General features: G+C 43.7%; 2 protein-coding genes across 3 annotated transcripts in view; one reads left to right on the top strand and one right to left on the bottom strand.

Moving 5' to 3' along the window:
* LOC102956996 (basic immunoglobulin-like variable motif-containing protein) overlaps positions 1-17,132 on the bottom strand; it is a 79,922-nt gene extending 62,790 nt beyond the window's left edge. The window contains exons 1-3 of one of the 2 annotated variants that reach the window (XM_042979890.1): positions 16,768-17,132; positions 10,028-10,624; positions 2,364-2,490 (exon numbers count right to left, since the gene is read on the bottom strand). In XM_042979890.1, the coding sequence (XP_042835824.1) occupies positions 2,364-2,490; positions 10,028-10,505 (605 nt within the window). In that variant the 5' untranslated portion in view covers positions 10,506-10,624; positions 16,768-17,132. Of the gene's footprint in view, positions 1-2,363; positions 2,491-10,027; positions 10,625-15,452; positions 15,755-16,767 lie in introns of those variants that run through there. The other variant, XM_042979880.1, reaches the window with a different exon arrangement.
* On the top strand, positions 15,134-16,102 carry LOC122241979 (CASP-like protein 4A2). Its single transcript, XM_042998707.1, has 2 exons — positions 15,134-15,164; positions 15,552-16,102. Exons 1-2 carry the CDS (start codon positions 15,134-15,136, stop codon positions 16,100-16,102), a joined length of 582 nt encoding a protein of 193 aa, XP_042854641.1.
* Positions 17,133-17,179: the final 47 nt, after the last annotated feature.

Here is a 17,179-nt window from a genome sequence, read left to right as displayed (position 1 = left end):
TATTTCTTCATCAGTCCAAACTTGTTTACTGGTCTTGTTCATGACCAGCCTAAAACTTTTACTGACTTTCTACTATCTCCTACGGGTGTTTCCATTCCAACCGTACTCTTGTAATATCTTCAGTGGGAAATGTGTTTGTCATCCTAACAGTGTTTCCCCTCAGGTTATTTCTCCCATCTATCCTTCCTCATCCAAGCCTTATGGTTTCACATGTTATACTATTAAAATACAATTACCCAAATTTGTTGTTAAAACAAATCTTAGGTCTAAGGGATTAGAAGCAAAAATGGGCAAAGGCTTTCTCCAAAGAAAATAAAATTACTGTTTTTGATTCTAATGCCTCTTCTCCAATATAATCTACATCCTTATTACTACCAATTAATCTTTTAAAATACCCTTTTGTTAAGAAATCATCAAGGGCTTCTCTCTACGTCAGGAACAACAACAAAAAAATCTAAATCCTTAGCCTAGTGTCCAAGATACAGATCATGACAGGTTACAAAGAAAGAATGTGAACTTTGGAGTCTGGCTCTCTTCAGTTTTAATACAAGATCTGCTTCTTCACCATGTGATGTTAGGTAAGCTTCTTAGCTTCTGAACTTCACTCCAGACAAGACTGTCTAATCTTCATTACCAATACACAAGACACTCTCCTCCCATCCATGCAAAGACCTTTGGACCCTCCATACCTCTCTTAAGGCCCAGCTCCTCAGTGAAGCCTTTTGATGATCATTATTTCCTCTCATGTTGGTAGTTTATTCATACCCATCTTGTCTGAATATTCATACCCATCTTTGTCTGAAACTTGTCTGAGATATTTTATATTTCTCTGCTTAGTCCCCATTTCTCACCTACATTTTAAACTCTGAGAAAACAAACGCCATGTTTTGTGTATCTCTGTATTCTCGGCCACAGTAAAGGGTCCAATATTTATTAAATAGGTGATAAAATCTAACATTTTTTAAACCTCACACAAATAATTTTTAAAATCTCAACTCAGGGGCGCCTGGGTGGCTCAGTTGGTTAAGCCTCTGACTTCGGCTCAGGTCATGATCTCACGGTTTGTGAGTTCAAGCCCTGCGTCAGGCTCTGTGCTGACAGCTCAGAGCCTGGAGCCTGCTTCAGATTCTGTGTCTCCCTCTCCCTCTGCCCCTCCCCTGCTCAGGCTCTGACTCTCTCTTTCAATAATAAATAAATGGTAAAAAAAAAATTTTTTTTAATCTCAAATCATAGACTAGTAATATCCAAAAGCCATCATTAAACATTTTTTTTCTTTCAAATAGGAACTGTATTCCAAGGTAACCAAACAGCCACAGTTGATGAGTGAAAGCTCTTCTTATTGGAAGAAGATCGCTAACTAATAAAGGGAGAAGATATGAAAGAAATTTGAAATATCACCATTTTCCAGCAAGGATTCAGGTAACAGTCATCAATGGGTTTGGCTAAAACCACTAGGTGAAAAGTTAATGGGGACAGGATATTAGCCTGATGCCACTGTCCCCCCCACTGATTATGTGATGGTTGCAGAAAGGAAGAAAAAAGAACTTGACAATGTGGGCTGATGCTGTCACCGCCTAAATCCGATAATCAGTCTTAGAATCTAGTACGGGACGACCAGATACTATGCATCCCCTGATGTGATGCAGTATGAAGAACAAAGGGTCACCGAGGCAGTACTGTTGCCTAAAATGTTCAACCAGAATCTAAACCAAGTCTGTATGTCTAACTTCCAGCTGTCAGGAAATACTGAGGCTATAGAAATAATTTAGACAACAGGGGGGAAATATCAGACAAATCCAGAAGGTAGGACACTCTACAAGATATCTGGCCAAGTCTCTTTAAGAAGTTAATCTAGGGGCCCCTGGGTGGTTCAGTCAGTTAAGTGTCCAACTCTTGATTTTGGCTCAGGTCACGATCTCACGGTTTACGAGATTGAGCCTCGCTGTTGGGCTCTGCACTAACAGCGTGGAGTCTGCTTGGGGTTCTCTCTCTCTCTCTCTCTCTCTCTCTCTCTCTCTGCCCCTTCCCTGTACTCTCTATCTCTCTCTAAATAAATAAATAAACATTAGAGAAAAAAAAAAGAAGTCAATCTCCTAGAATTTAAAAAACAAAAGTGAGGGGAGGGAGGTAGAGACTGTTCTAGGTTAAGAGAGACATACAAGCCACAACAAGCAAACACTAAGTGTGGTTCATGGTTGGGAACCACAATGAACAACCACTTGTGAAAATACTTCAAAACAATGTGGAAAACCTAAATTTAGCCTAGGAATTAGATACTATGGAAATATTATTAACTTTATTAAGTATGACAACGCTATTGTGTTAAGTGTGGTTAAGGAAAAAAGTCAATTTTTAGAGATTACCATCTTCTGAGATCTAATACTTTCCGCTGCTTAATATCTTCAAGAGGAGAATACTGAGGCCACTCCCTCTGATGTCTTCCTTTTTTGTCTGAAGTTTTTTTCTTGCAAATTTGTTTCTTTACATTGCCTAAACACAAGAATACAAAGTAAGCAAAATGCTCAGGATGAAATAAGCCATTATGGGAGTATAATTAATTATGTAAAAGGGACCCCTGGGTGACACAGTTGGTTAAGCAACCAACTTCATCTCAGATCATGATCTTGAGGTTCACGAGTTTGAGCCCCACGTCGCATCGGGTTCTGTGCTGACAGCTCAGAGCCTGGAGCCTGCTTCAGATTCTGTGTGTGTCTCTCTCTGTGCCCCTCCCCAACTCGAGCTCTGACTCTCTCTCAAAAATAAATAAACATTTAAAAAATTATGTAACAAAATTAAAAAGTAACTGCCACTAGTTCTCAAAATGATATTGCAAACATGTTGAAGAAAGACATGTATCTTCAAGAATACTCCCCTGGCTTAAAGAGAGAGAATAAATAAAAACAAGTTTAAGCAATCATGAGTGTAGTTCCTATCAGATTCTTACACTTCCAACTCCTGATCTAGTCACTTCTCTAGGAAAAGAATCAATCACAAAATCTTTGGTTTAGAAAATCAAATTACTTGGGGCGCCTGGGTGGCTCAGTCGGTTGAGCGTCCGACTTCAGCCCAGGTCATGATCTCGCGGTCCGTGGGTTCGAGCCCCGCGTCGGGCTCTGTGCTGACAGCTCGGTGCCCGGAGCCTGTTTCAGATTCTGTGTCTCCCTCTCTCTCTGACCCTCCCCTGTTCATGCTCTGTCTCTCTCTGTCTCAAAAATAAATAAACATAAAAATTTAAAAAAAAAAAAAAGAAAGAAAATCAAATTACCAATGGTAAAATATTTAACTAGACCACTTTCCAGAAAATGAATCCCTTTCTACAAAACAATAAAACCACATTAATGTAACTCTGTTAAGAAAGTAAAAGCAATAGATCCAATAGTGCAATGATGTGATATTTAAAAATACCTGCAGGCCTTACAGAGACCACAAAATGGATTAAGAATGATGCTCATGTGTACATTATGAAAACGTGACTTCAGCACCAGGAACTAGAATGGAAAACAAAGTCTTCTTTCTGTGTGTGTGTACGTAACGAAGTGTGCACGCACACACACACACGCATGTGCACACGTGAGCGCATGCAAGCAAACACACACACACACACACACACACACACACACACACACACACCACTCTTTCCAAAAGACATGTAAAGCAAATAGCAGGGTCACCTAAGGGGGAGGAGAATTGGAAGCTAGACAAAAAGAAGACAAAACTGAGAATGAGACATTGCACTGTTTAATTTTTACACTTTTTGTTTCTGAACGATGCTAATGGATTACTCAGGCAAAAAAAAAAACAAAAAAAAAACCCACCTATTTAATTAAAATCTTAACTATAGAGAAATGATGGTTACCAGAAGGGAGGTGGGTGGCTGTGGGGGAAATAGGTGATAGGGATTAAGGATGCACTTGTTGAGATGAGCACCAGGTGAGGTATGGAATGTTGAATCCCTACATTGTATGCCTGAAACGAGTATTGCACTTTCTGTTAACTGACTGGAATTTAAATTAAAACTTTAAAAAATATATTAATAAATAACATCCAAGTTTCATGTCAGTAAAATACCATTAACATTTCAGACAGCTATGCTCAAATACTTTAATAAATTTCACACATATTACATTTTCGATGAAGTGATCAAACCTGATATGAAATTATATTAGAGCTAATATTTTATTTTTATGAGTTATTCACAATGATAAGACATAGATCATAGAGAGATATGTCTAGAAAACAAACACAGAAAGGGGTTTATTTCATTCGCCCTTCAATAAAACCCAAACCAGCTGGAACTCAGAAACTATGGTGATACAGGGGATTTCTCTGATTTTTGCAAGATGTCATAATGACGAACACTGTAATATCCAGACACCAGTTTTTCCCCACTGCCTCTAGCTATTTGAAGTCTTCACAGAGACACAAAATTTCCACAGAGCTGAACAACCAGTGGCAAATATGAGCTAAGTCCCATTCGGACAAGTTTCTTCCCCTAATAAAATACATCTTAGAGACTGACAAGATGGAAAAACTACTGTCCAGCATTTCTCCGATGTCTTGTCTTCACTGCCCCATAATGCCTTAATGCCCTACGCAGTTTTCCCAGCCACTTAAAACCTTAGAGGCTAATGAAGCATGCTAATCAGTGCCCTCAGCACCCCCTGGGGTGGTCTGGCCCCACACGCTTTCCTCTGAGGCTACCTAAGCCTGCCCTCTGTCCCCTTCAACTTTACGCCTCGGAGCCCCCAGGGCTAAAGAAGTGTGTGTTCCAAATAAGCATCCTTGGTAAATCCACCTGTTTCCACACGCGCAAAAGTCCATTCAGCTCGGGAGAGAGGAAAGCTCTGGCAAAGTGGGAGCTAAGTTTGAGAGGAGAACGTAACATACCCACACCTGAACACTGTCTCCCCATCTCATCAACCCCAAGAACCTCTGCCCACTGCTGTCTGTCACCGCCATATTCCTTCTTCCGTTCCCCACCTGGCCCACAACACAACCATATAGCTCTGACACCAAAAGGAACACACATACACACACAGCTACCTCTATTCACCACACTGCCTTTTAGAGAAAGGTCTGAGCATAGCAAAAAGTAGAGTATCTGCCATCTTTTTGACTGGAGGAACCACGGGACAGAGTTTTGGGCAATCACTGTCACTGGAAAGTGAGGTGGGTGGGTACCCCAGAAATAAAAGAGCCAGAAAAGGGGAGACTCAAATTCTGTGCATAAATTTGGCCCCGATCCTAGGCTGACTCTTGAACCATGCGTGCACAGAGCAGACCCCAAAGAGCACAGCTAAGGCCAAAAAATATTGGACAGAGATTTCAAATGTCCTTAAGGGACAGAATTTGTGGTTTTAGTCAAACCAAATCTATTGGTGCTAAAATTAAAAACAAACAAATGAACAAACTTGAAATAAAGCACTCTTCAAAATCAACACATTTCCAATACCCAGCATACAATCCAAAATTATTGAATATGTGGGGCGCCTGGGTGGCGCAGTCGGTTAAGCGTCCGACTTCAGCCAGGTCACGATCTCACGGTCCGTGAGTTCGAGCCCCGCGTCAGGCTCTGGGCTGATGGCTCAGAGCCTGGAGCCTGTTTCCGATTCTGTGTCTCCCTCTCTCTCTGTCCCTCCCCCGTTCATGCTCTGCCTCTCTCTGTCCCAAAAATAAATAAATGTTGAAAAAAAAAAAAAAATTCAAAATTATTGAATATGTGAGGAAGCTGGAAAATGTGACACCTTCTCAAGAAAAAAGATAAGACCAACTCGAAGATGACCCAAATTTTAAAACTGGCAGATAAGGATTCTATCTTATCTTATTTTAAGTAGGTTTCACACCCAGCACAGAGCCCAACATGGGGCTTGAACTCACAACCCTGAGGTCAAGACCCGAGCTGAGATCTTGAGCTGAGATCTTAACCGACTGAGCCACCCAGACACCCCAGCAGATAAGGATTTTAAAGTGGATATTACAGGGGCACCTGGGTGGCTCTATCAGTCAGGCATCAGACTTTGGCTCAGGTCTTGATGTCATGATTGGTGAGTGTGAGCCTTGCTATGGGTGAGCCCCACTTCTCTCTCCCTCACTCTCTCTCCCTCTCTGCCCCCCATGGGATTCTCTCTCTCTCTCTGCCCTTCGCTCATTTGCACCCTCTCTCTCTCAAAAAAGAAAAAAGAAGAGAAAGAAAAGAAGGACGAAAGAAAGGAAAGAAGGAAGGAAGAAAAGAAAAGGAAAGGAAAAAAGAAAGTGGATATTATATCTATGCTTTATGAGATAGATAAAATCTTCCAGTAAGGAATGAGAAGATAGGAAACCCAAGATAGGAAACAAAAACTACATTAAAAATGTAAATTCCAGAACTAAAAAAAACAATAATCTGAAACAAATAATTCATGGAATATACTTATCTTTAAGAGATCCACCTTATCTTTTTCTTCAGCTATCAAGTTTTTATCAAAAGGAAGATGAATCATGTCTTTTCCGAGGCGAGCTGACTGACACACAATGTTACATTCGTTTCAAGTGTACAATACAGTGATTCAACAACTCTATATGCTGCACTCACCATAAGAGTTGCTACCATCTGTCACCACACCACACTATTACAGAACCTTGACTGTATCCCCTATGCTGTACCTCTTATTCCCATGAGGCATTCACTCTCTAACTGGAAGCCTGTATCTCTCACACCCCTTTGCCCATTTTGCCTGTCCCCCACCCCTCTCTCCTCTGGCAACCATCAGTTTGTTCTCTGTATTTGTAGGTCTGATTCTGCTTTCTGTTTGTTTGCTTGTTTACTCGTTAGTTTCAGGTTTTAGATTCCACGTTAAAGTAAAATCATACAGTATTTGTCTTTCCCTGTCTGAACTATTTCACTTTGCATGATACCCTCTAGATCCATCCATGTTCCAAGTGGCAAATTCTCATCCTTTTTTATGGTTGAGCAGGAGAGATGCACTTTAAATATAAAAAGATACAAGTTGAAAATAAACGGACAGGAAAAGATACACCATGCAAGCACTAGTCAAAAGAAAGCTGGAGTAGCCAGATGAATATCAAACAACATAGCTTTCAGAACAAGAAATATTACCAGGAATAATGAGGGACATTTCATAACAATAAAAAAGGTCAATTCAACAAGAGGAAATAATACTCATATTGTGTGTGCACCTAATTAGTAGAGTTTCAAATTACATGGAAGCAAAAATCAACAGAATTAAATGCAGAAAAGATAACAATCATAGCTGGAGATTTTTAACATTTCATTTTCTTTTTCTTTTTTATTTTTTTTTCAACGTTTATTTATTTTTGAGACAGGAGAGACAGAGCATGAACAGGGGAGGGTCAGAGAGAGGGAGACACAGAATCTGAAGCACGCTCCAGGCTCTGAGCTGTCAGCACAGAGCCCGACATGGGGCTAGAACTCACGGACCGCGAGATCATGACCTGAGCTGAAGTCAGCCGCTTAACCGACTGAGCCACCCAGGCACCCCTTAACATTTCATTTTCAGCTGTTAAGAGAACAAGACAAAAACTCAGTAGTGACACAGAAGATGTGAACAACACTTTGGCCCAATCACAAATACTTCGACCCAATGTGTATTTATAGAACACTATACCCAACACTACACCCATCTTTTCAAATGCACACGGTACATTCACCAACATAGACTGTGTGTTGGGTCATAAAACAAGTCTCAGCCCATTTTAAAAGACGAGTTCATATGTCCTCTGTCCACAAAGGAAATAGATTAGAAATCAATATTGGGGCACCTGGGTGGCTCAGTCAGTTGAGCATCAGACTCTTGATTTTGGCTCAGATCATGATCTCATGGTTCCTGGGATCAAGCCCTGCATAGGGCTCTGGACTGACAGCACAGAGCCTGCTTAGGATTTTCTTTCTCTCTCCCTCTCCCTCTGCCTCTCCCCTGCTCACGTGTGTGTGGGTGTGCGCACACACGCTCCCTCTCTCTCTCAAAATAAATAAACTTTGAAAGAATCAATATTTAGAAAAAGCCCCAAAGTATCTGGAAATTAAGCAGCATACTTCTAACAGTAACATATATATCGAAGAAAAAATCACAAGGGAAATTATAAAATACTTCAAATTACATGATAATAAAAATACAGTGTATCAACCTTCGTGGGCTGTGGCTATCAGAGTACTTACAGAGCCATGTTAAGCACTAAATGCTGGAAGCAGAAAAGTCTTGAATCAAAATGTTGGAAAAAGAAGAACAAAGTAAACCCGAAGTAAGTAGAAGAAAGAAAATAATAAAAAGCAGAAATCAATAGAATAGAAAACAAACAATTGAGAAAATTAACCAAGTTAAAAGCTGGTTATCTGAAAAGATGAGCAAAACTGATACACCCCTAACCAGAAGAAAAAGGGAGAGAACATAAATTACCACTATCAGGAAAGGAAAGAGGAATTATTGCTAAAAGACCCTGTAGACATTAGAGGGATAAAAAGGACTTTAGAAATAACTTTGGGGAGGGACAGCTGGGTGGCTCAGTTGTTTAAGTAGCCAACTCTTGGTCTCGGTTCAGGTCACGATCTCATGGTTGGTGAGATCGAGCCCCGTGTTAGGTTCTGCACTGAGAGCTCGAAGTCTGCTTGGGATTCTCTCTCTCCCTCTCTCTCTCTCTGCTCCTCTCCTGCCCACGCCCCCCTCCCTCAAAATAAATAAAAAACATTTAAAAATATTTTAAAAATTACTTTGGGGGGCCTGGGTGGCTCAGTCAGTTAAGCGTGAGACTCTTGATTTTGGCTCAGGTCATGATCTCACAGTTGGTGAGATTGAGCCCCGCATCGGACTCCATGTTGACAGTGTGGAGCCTTCTTGGGATTCTCTGTCCCCCTCTCTGCCCCTCCCCTGCTTGTGCTCACTCTCTCTCTTACTTGCTCGCTCTCTCAAAATAAATAAATAAACTTTAAAAAAGAAAAAGAAGAAATAACTCCATGCCAACAAAATTGGCAGCTTAGATGAAATGGACAAACTAAAACTTGACAGAATCAATGGGAATCAAGACAACTCCATGATCACAGTTAGAGATTTGTTACACCCCTCTGTAAAGCTCTCAGAAAATAGGAGAGAACACTTCCCAACTTGTCTTAGGAGACCTGCATAGCCCTAATTCCAACAACCTGAAAAATATATTACAAAAAAATTACAGACCAATCACCTGTAAATATAGACACAAGGTGAAACCCCCCTGACACGCCGAGAACACAAATTTACATAACATTCTGGGAAACAAGTCAAGCTGACAAACGAACAAGAAGTATGGAGGTTTTACAAAAAGAAGCCTAGAAGTAAAATACAAATCCCACCTCCACCTCCTCCTAGCTATCGTCTTTCCACAAGCAACTCAACCTCTCTGAGCCTCAATCTCTTTACCTATAAAATAAGAGTACCCACCACATAAAAATCCTGTATTACTGTGAGTTCAAAAGAAAGAAGTGAAAAGCAGTAGTGTCTGCCACAGGGCCACCACCCTGCAATTGCGAAGGCTTTGTATTGCACCCTGGGTGAATAGCGCCCTCTTAAATTGTGCAGTACACAACCTAGTCAGTGGTACCTGGAGACCCTGCTGGGTGCTCAAACAATTTTAAAAGGAAAAAGCCACAGTTATACAGAAGAAAAAACTAAACGTTTAGTTGGGAAAGATGAATTCATGTCTCTGCAAAACTAAAACATAGTGGTATGTTATTCTAGCCACCTCGTTAACCATTTCTAAGCCACTGTATACTTATCTGCAATACCAGTATTTTACAGCATTCTTAGATTTTTTCAAAGCTCTCAAAATGCTAAGGTTATGTGTGCAGTTTCCAGTGGCAAGCCATTAATGAACTAAATGTCCTCTGCCCAAAGTTATTTCTTAACTACAGTGATAGACATGATAGCAATGTTCCTTGTATAGCAGTATAAAAAAGGAAACCATGCTTAATGGCAAGCTTAAACAAGATACATTGTTTTCTTATTATTTTCACATGGGGAATTCACTCCTCCTTCCTTACCTGATTTGTGTTTCAAATTTGTGGTCACCCCATCAAATTCAGACTTATCAATTTCCCATGCGAGAGGTAGCTTGCCCAGGCTATTGGATAAGTTGTCCAAGCTATTTTCTTCATTGTAGATGATCTCTGATGTACTAGTTGGGATGCCAATGTATCTTGATGGGTTATTTCCCGCAGATAAAGAGGTACTATCAGGAAGACAAGAAGAGCGGGTTGAATTTGGAGGTTTATAGATTGAGGTTGCCTGGTTGAGAAAGGCATAGTCTGAACAGATGGCATAAATTTTCTCCCGAGTATGGGTCACTGGACAGCTCCACGGATAATGACCATCTCCTTTGGGGCCCAAGGGTGCCCCCGAGGCACGAGTGCAGAAAGACTGTACAGCACCGTGTAGATTCTCTTCAGGAGACTTTCTCTCGGATTTGTGCTCACCATTTCCAGAATCATTTGCCCTTTCTGCTTCTGCAACGTTAGGCATTGAATGCAACTATAAAAGTTCTGTTAAGGAGAAGTTGCAACTCTTTCTGCTACTTGAAAACCAACTGTGACAATCGTTTAGAGCATCCTACAGAAACTTGGGAGCTGCAAAATGGGATCCTAAGAAAAGAGGGAGGAGAAAGAAACATCAACAATCCACTAGACACTACAAAAGACTAAGAAATATATCAAATGTTTCACATGGGTTCATTCAATGAACATTTATTTTACAACTACTAAACACCTAGAGTCACAATCACTGCCCATCTGCTTTATTAAAAAATTATTTTACAATAATGCTTTAGAATAATAAAAAAATACAAACAACTCAATTAAAAATGGGCAAAATATGTAGGGGCGCCTGGATGGCTCAGTCAGTTAAACATCCGACTTCAGCTCAGGTCATGATCTCGTGGTTCGTGAGTTCGAGCCCCACATCAAGCTCCGTGCTGACAGCTCAGAGCCTGGAGCCTGCTTCAGATTCTATATCTCCCTCTCTCTCTGCCCACCCCACGCAGGCTCTGTTTCTCTCTTTCTCTCAAAGATAAAAAAAAAAACATTAAAAAAAATTCTTTTTAATAGGCAAAATATCTGAATAGTCACTTCTCCAAAGACAGTGTAGAAATGGTCAATAAACACAACGAAATGATGTTCAGCATCATTAGCCATCTCAGAAATGCAAATCAAAACCACAGTAAGACACTATGTCAACCCAGCAGGATGGCTCTAATGAAAAAGATAGACGATAAGGAATGTTGAGGATGTGGTGGAACTGGAACCCTCATACACGTCTGATGGAAATGCAGAATGGTCTAGTCACTTTGGAAAACAGTTCCTCAAACACTTACAGAGTGACCATATGATCAAGCAATTTCACTCCTAGGTATATAGCTACGAGAAATGAACACATATGTCCACACAAATGTTTGTAGCAGCATTATTTATCATAGCCAAAAAGGAGAAACAAGCCAAATATCCATCAATTGATGAATGGGTAAGTAAGATAAATAAAATGTAGTTTATCCATGCTACAGAATATTATTGGGCAATAAAAATAAATGAAATACTGACCCATGCTACAACACAGATGGCCCTTGAAAGCATTATGCTAAATGAATGAAGCCAGTCACAAAGGAGCAGACAGTGTATGATTCCATTTATATGAAATGTTCAGAATAGGCAAATCTCTAGTGACAGAAATTAGATTAGTGGGTTACCTACAGCTGGGAGGGAGGAGGAGGTTGGGGATGATGGGGTTTCTTTTTGTAATAATGAAACTATTCTATAATTGATTGAGGTGATGAATCCACAACATTATGAATATACTAAAAGCTACTGAACTGGACATTTGAAACAGGTGAATTGTATGATGTGTGAATCATATCCCAATAAAGCTGTGCATCCATCACCACAATTATAGTTAGTAGTCACTAACTTCTGGTCAGTCTCAGGAAAAACTCATTTTCAAGTCTACACCAGTTCCTTTGGGGAAGAAAACAGAACAGTTTAAATAGCAACCAAGGGCATTTGCGGAAGTCGAAGATTTACAGGACCTTGATGAGTCAGACCAACACAGGTGGTACAGGAGGGCACAGGGTGCAGGTGCCAGTTCTGAGTGTGCCCACCCCACAGGGCTCTAGTGATAGAAAAGTACTCAAGAGACACAGCCCGCCCCAGGTAACCAGTCTGATGTTCACTAGTCAATATCTCTGCCCATTCGCTTATTTTAAAAAAATTAGAAGTGAGAATAATTTTCTTAGGTTACAGAAAATGGTTATATAAAACCCCTCATACAAATATTGAATGACAAAAACCTCTAAGGCAATAAGAAATAACAGAAGAAGGATTGCCACAAGAGCCGTGGTCCCTCTAAATCTGTGAGCAGAAACTAGTAAAGGTAAGGCATGTCCTACATGTAATTTAAGGTAACAGAGTTCATTACAAGAAGGACTCCACATATCCTACAAGAGATTCCATTCCCTTTATTTTTAAGGAATGCTTTCCTTTTTTCTTTTTTAATGTTTACTTATTTTTGAGAGAGAGAGAGAGAGAGAGAGAGAGAGAGAGAGAGAGAGAGAGAGACAGAACAAGTGAGGGAGGGGCAGAGAGGGGGGGAGAAGATCCGAAGCAGCCTCCAGGCTCTGAGCTGTCAGCACAGCTGACTAGAGTAGGACACTTAACCCACTGAGCCACCCAGGCACCCCAGGAATGCTTTCCTTCCATTCAAACCTTTGGGGAGTGAGTTTTTTGGAATTGGTGCAATTTATAGTTATTCGCAGAAAAGTCAGTTTGGCTGGAACCTCCCCACCAAAGATGGAACCCCCAACGGTATCATTTGGGAAACTTCTCTTGTTTTCAAGAAATCTGGGAGTGCTAGCAGTGGATCTCTTCACAGGAAGCTTTAAGCCTTCTCTTTCTTCCTCATCTCCTGGTGTCATGGTGATGTTGGAGGAAGACGCAAAGAGAAGCTTGTATCTGAGGCTGTACAGGCCACACTGGGCTTTTCTGAGGAGTCGATTTCTCTGATTCTTAGCAGATGACCTAACAAAGCACTTTCTACTGATCTGTTGTCCTGGTGCCTTTCTCTGAAAGCCAGCGTGGTGGACGGAGGTAGGTATTATTTGTGGCGTTGGGGCTGTATGGGTGGGTTGCGGTAGGGTGCATAGGGTCCTGGTAAATAAGGGGTAGTGACCCAAGGGTGTTGGAGTCCATCGGAGGGAGTGGTGGGGACAGAAATGCTCCATGCACTGCCCTTGTCTCTTCATCTCAAGCTTAGTTTCTACTTTGTCACAGCTTCTTTCCTCAGATTTAATAGAAGTGTGCCCATGGGACCAGCTCTCTGTGGCGTGGGGATGTTATGAAGAATGCTCATTTGGAACATATAGAGAATATTCTTATCAAAAACATAGGCAAAAGGAAATTAGTGCATTTGAGCACAAAAGGTAGGGCTGAGGGGCGCTTGGGTGGCTCAGGTGGTTAAGCATCTGACTCTTGACTCTTGATTTCTGCTCAGGTCATGATCTCACAGTTCACGAGATGAAGCCCCACATCAGACACTGTGCTGACAATGCAGAGCCTGCTTGGGATTCTCTCTCCCCCTCTCTCTACCCCTCTCCTGCTTGTGCTCTCTCTCTTGTGTGTGCTCTAAATAAGTAAATAAATAAATAAATAAATAAATAAATAAACTTTTTCTTTAAAAAAAGGTAGGGTTGAACTTTCTGGAAGCTAAAGACAAGAAAGAACATAGCACTTAATTGACAAAAAGTTTAATATTCTGGTTTTCTTTGCGTTTTGGGTTGGTTTGCTTTTAAATAATGGTCACTCAACAAGCATGATCTCTTTGGTTGCACTTCTACAAAAAAAAAAAAAAAGTGAAGATCATCCACATAAGGGCATAATTTATATCAATTGTCAATAAAAGCCAATACCGGTATGAAAACGTTCTCCTTTGAAGCATTGTTTATGGAAATTTCTCTTTGAAAAATTGTGTAATGTTTCTAGATTTTTATCACAGAAAACAAATGACAGAGAAAACTACTACAAAATACCAAATTATGACACAAAGAAAATGAAAATCATCCAACTCCCATGACCCAAACGCTGTTGATATTTATTTTCTTCCCTTAGTATCCGTCAGATCTGGGGAATGTTCTCCCCATGTCAGTGTGAGCCCCTGAAGCTAACTGATGTTAGTATTATCTATTATTATCGCGTCCTCAGGCTTTCCTACAAGTGAACTGAGCACAAGTTATTACTGATAACAGAATCATTAGAGACAGCAATCACTGTATTATGTTGTAATTATAGCCTCAGGAAACACTGAGGGACAAAGGTGCAGTTGTCCCTCCACTAAATAGCCTGTAGCTTCTCTGGTTTTGTCACACCTCATATCTCCTTTTGTTCCTATTTTGGTAAACCATTCCCAAGTCTATCCCCACTCCTAGCACCACCCCACCCCCGGGATGATATTTCTAATCTGACCTGTGCAGAGTTATTAGAAAATAAAGCTTGGACACATATATATGCTCACGTAACTCCCCTGCCTAAAACCTTCCGCTCTTAGAACAAAAAGCCAACTCCTTGCCTGGCCCCAGGATGGATCTTCTTAGCCCCATCCCTCTCTCAGAGCCCCCTTCCTCCTTCCAACTTTCCAATCTCTGGATGCGTTCTGCTCCTACTCACCCTCCAGTATTTGGTTAATCCCCATTTATTGCACATATCCTTCCATGTCACTTTCTGGGGATTCTTTCTTTGCTCCCCAAACCCGGCTAGGTCACCCTGTGCATACTCAATACCTTTCCTTAACAAGTCTTACCAGGGCTATCCCCAGGGAAGAGCATTTTTTAAAAGTTTCATCAACAAAGACTTAACTTGTAAGTGCCTACATCATGCCAGGCATTATTTTAAGCCCCGGATTAGGAGCCTAGTAGATTCCAGGAAGATTTACTAGGAGAGGCTTTACGAATCAGGGGCTGGACATTAGGCTAAACAGCCTCTTTTTCCTCCTCCCTGGGTGTCGTCTGTGAGAATGATGTTTCCTAATCCAGGTAAGAGAGAACATGCTCTATTACGATTTTACTAAGAATGTCTAAGGACCTAAGGCTCAATTTAATGATGTTCTCAACCATCATGGCACAGGCAACAGAAATGCTGTTTAACTGTGAGTGAACAAAATTTTATAAAATGCACCTGTAAAGTAACGATTTTTAGAAGTCACTAGAACGAACTGTTCTGTCAAATAAACGCTCCATTTGTAAGGTCAGTATCCATCGCCTAGGCTACATTCTTTTCGGGTTATATTTCCAATCCGTATTTTAAAGTATCAAGTTGGCTTAGGGAACGAAAGACCTTCAGAAGTCTCTTCAGCAAGCCTCCCAATGTGACAACTATTATGATCTGTATTCCATACGGAAGGCCAGGGAAAGGTAACAGCATGGAAGTGACTTACTAACAGTGGAAAAGGCGCCCACGAGCTGGGCCAGACGCGCTAAGCCCCAGCGGGTCAGGTCTCGGTCCTCCTCCCCGGTGTCCTCCACACGCGCTCCAGGCCCCTTGCCGGGCTCAGACCCGAGCCCCTTCCCGGGCTGCGGCCGCGGGCCTACGAAGGATACCGGGTCCTCCCGGCGGCGTGCAGCCCAGGCTCCCGGGGCAAGCGAGCGGAGCTCCCACCTCCCTGTTCTGCGAAGCTCGCGGCGCCGCCAGGCTCAGAGGCCGCCGGGACCCAAGCGACAGCCTCGCAGGCCGGTCCCCGCCTCGCCGAGCCGGTGTGTGAGGAGGCGGCGCCGGGCGAGGGGAGGAGCCAGGCTGCGCTCCCAGCCCGCGCCCCTCCGGCGGCCCCCTCGGCCCGCGCGCGCTCTCCGGGACCCAGCCCCCCAGCCCCCGTCCCCGCAGCGAGGCCTCCGGGCCTCTCCGCCCGCCTCCCGCCTGGGCCGGAAGCCGGAGTCCGCCGCTAGGGGGAGAGCTGCGGACGCCCGCGGGGTGATCGCCTCCAACCCGCCCGGGGCCGCGGGAGGTTCCGGACGCTCGACGCTCCAGGGCGGGTGGGACGCGTCAGTTACTGCCCCCGGGCCAGGAGGGAGTCGCCTATTTGAGCTCTGAATGCACCAGTTGAAATCGATACTCAAGACAATTGCAAAAAATTAAAAAACAGACAAGCCCCGCCTGGACGCCCACCCAGGCCAGCTTTGCCCGCGGAGCCCCCCGGCGGGTCTGGGTTTTCCGGGCAGCTGGCAGAGGTCCCGAGAGGGAAGTGGGAGGGAGAGCTGGAGGCTCTGGATCCGATACCGGAGCTCCGTGACCCCTCCTGGTGACCTCCCCCCCCCCCACCCCCGGCCAAGGGGCAGACGTGCGGGGAAGAAGGGACGGCCACGGCGCGCTCCCAGCCAGGCCCTGGCCGGCGTGGCGTGGACACCCGCGCCAGGCAGGAGCCACCGGTATCCACGCGGACATCTCCAAATCGGGCTTTGTTCCCGAGAGCACTCGCCCCTCATCTCCCTAACACTCCCCCCATGTTGCGGCCCAGCTCTTCACCCCACTTTTTCCCAGGAGGAAGACGGGCACGGGTGCAGTGGCCACCGCTCGGACGGCCACGGGGCTCCAGGGAGCCCACGGCCCCCGGCAACCCAGGCGGCCACAGGCGGCGCCCAGGACAGGCGGGCAGCAGCAGGCCCTGCCCGCGGCGCGCGAGTGCCGGGCGGATGGCCCCGCGCGCTGGGCGCACAGCAGCCCGCAGCCACCTCCGCCCGGCCCACAGCCCCGGGTACCTCTCGGCCTGTCCGGCGGGGTCGAGTCGCTGCGGCCGCCGCAGAGCCGGCACCGGACCCGGATCACAGCTTCCCGCGCGCTGCCCGCGACGTGCCTCCAGTTACCCTGGGGCTGGCGTCTCTCGTCCCATTGGAGCGCGTGGGGACAGCGCCCTGGACGGCTGTGCCCGGCGACCGGTTGTCAGATATCATTGACAACACCTTCCTTTCATCGTGTTTTATAATACCTGCCCTCTGCACGTGCGGAGGGTATGGTGACAATTTTTTTTCTTTAATCTTAGCTGTGCCCCCGCATGCCCCTCTGTTGGGCACCTTGTATGTAAGCGGTGACCGCAAAGTAAATAAACGAGTGAGAGTAGGTAAAACCTGGCAGGATTTCCGCTAGTTCTATCGCGAACTACATGTCCCAGGA

Source organism: Panthera tigris, chromosome A1 (genome assembly GCF_018350195.1).
Source record: "Panthera tigris isolate Pti1 chromosome A1, P.tigris_Pti1_mat1.1, whole genome shotgun sequence".
NCBI classification, from domain to species: Eukaryota; Metazoa; Chordata; class Mammalia; order Carnivora; family Felidae; genus Panthera; species Panthera tigris.
The sequence above is the reverse complement of the archived record's forward strand: the minus strand, read 5'-3'. Positions and strand labels throughout refer to the sequence as shown.

What these genes read in the sequence shown, in the direction of transcription:
- LOC122241979 (XM_042998707.1), top strand. Translation starts at nt 15,134, where the DNA reads ATGGCACAGGCAACAGAAATGCTGTTTAACT. An exon ending in AACAGAAATGCTGTTTAACT is followed by an intron (nt 15,165 to 15,551) that starts GTGAGTGAACAA and finishes CACGCGCTCCAG; the next exon opens with GCCCCTTGCCGGGCTCAGAC.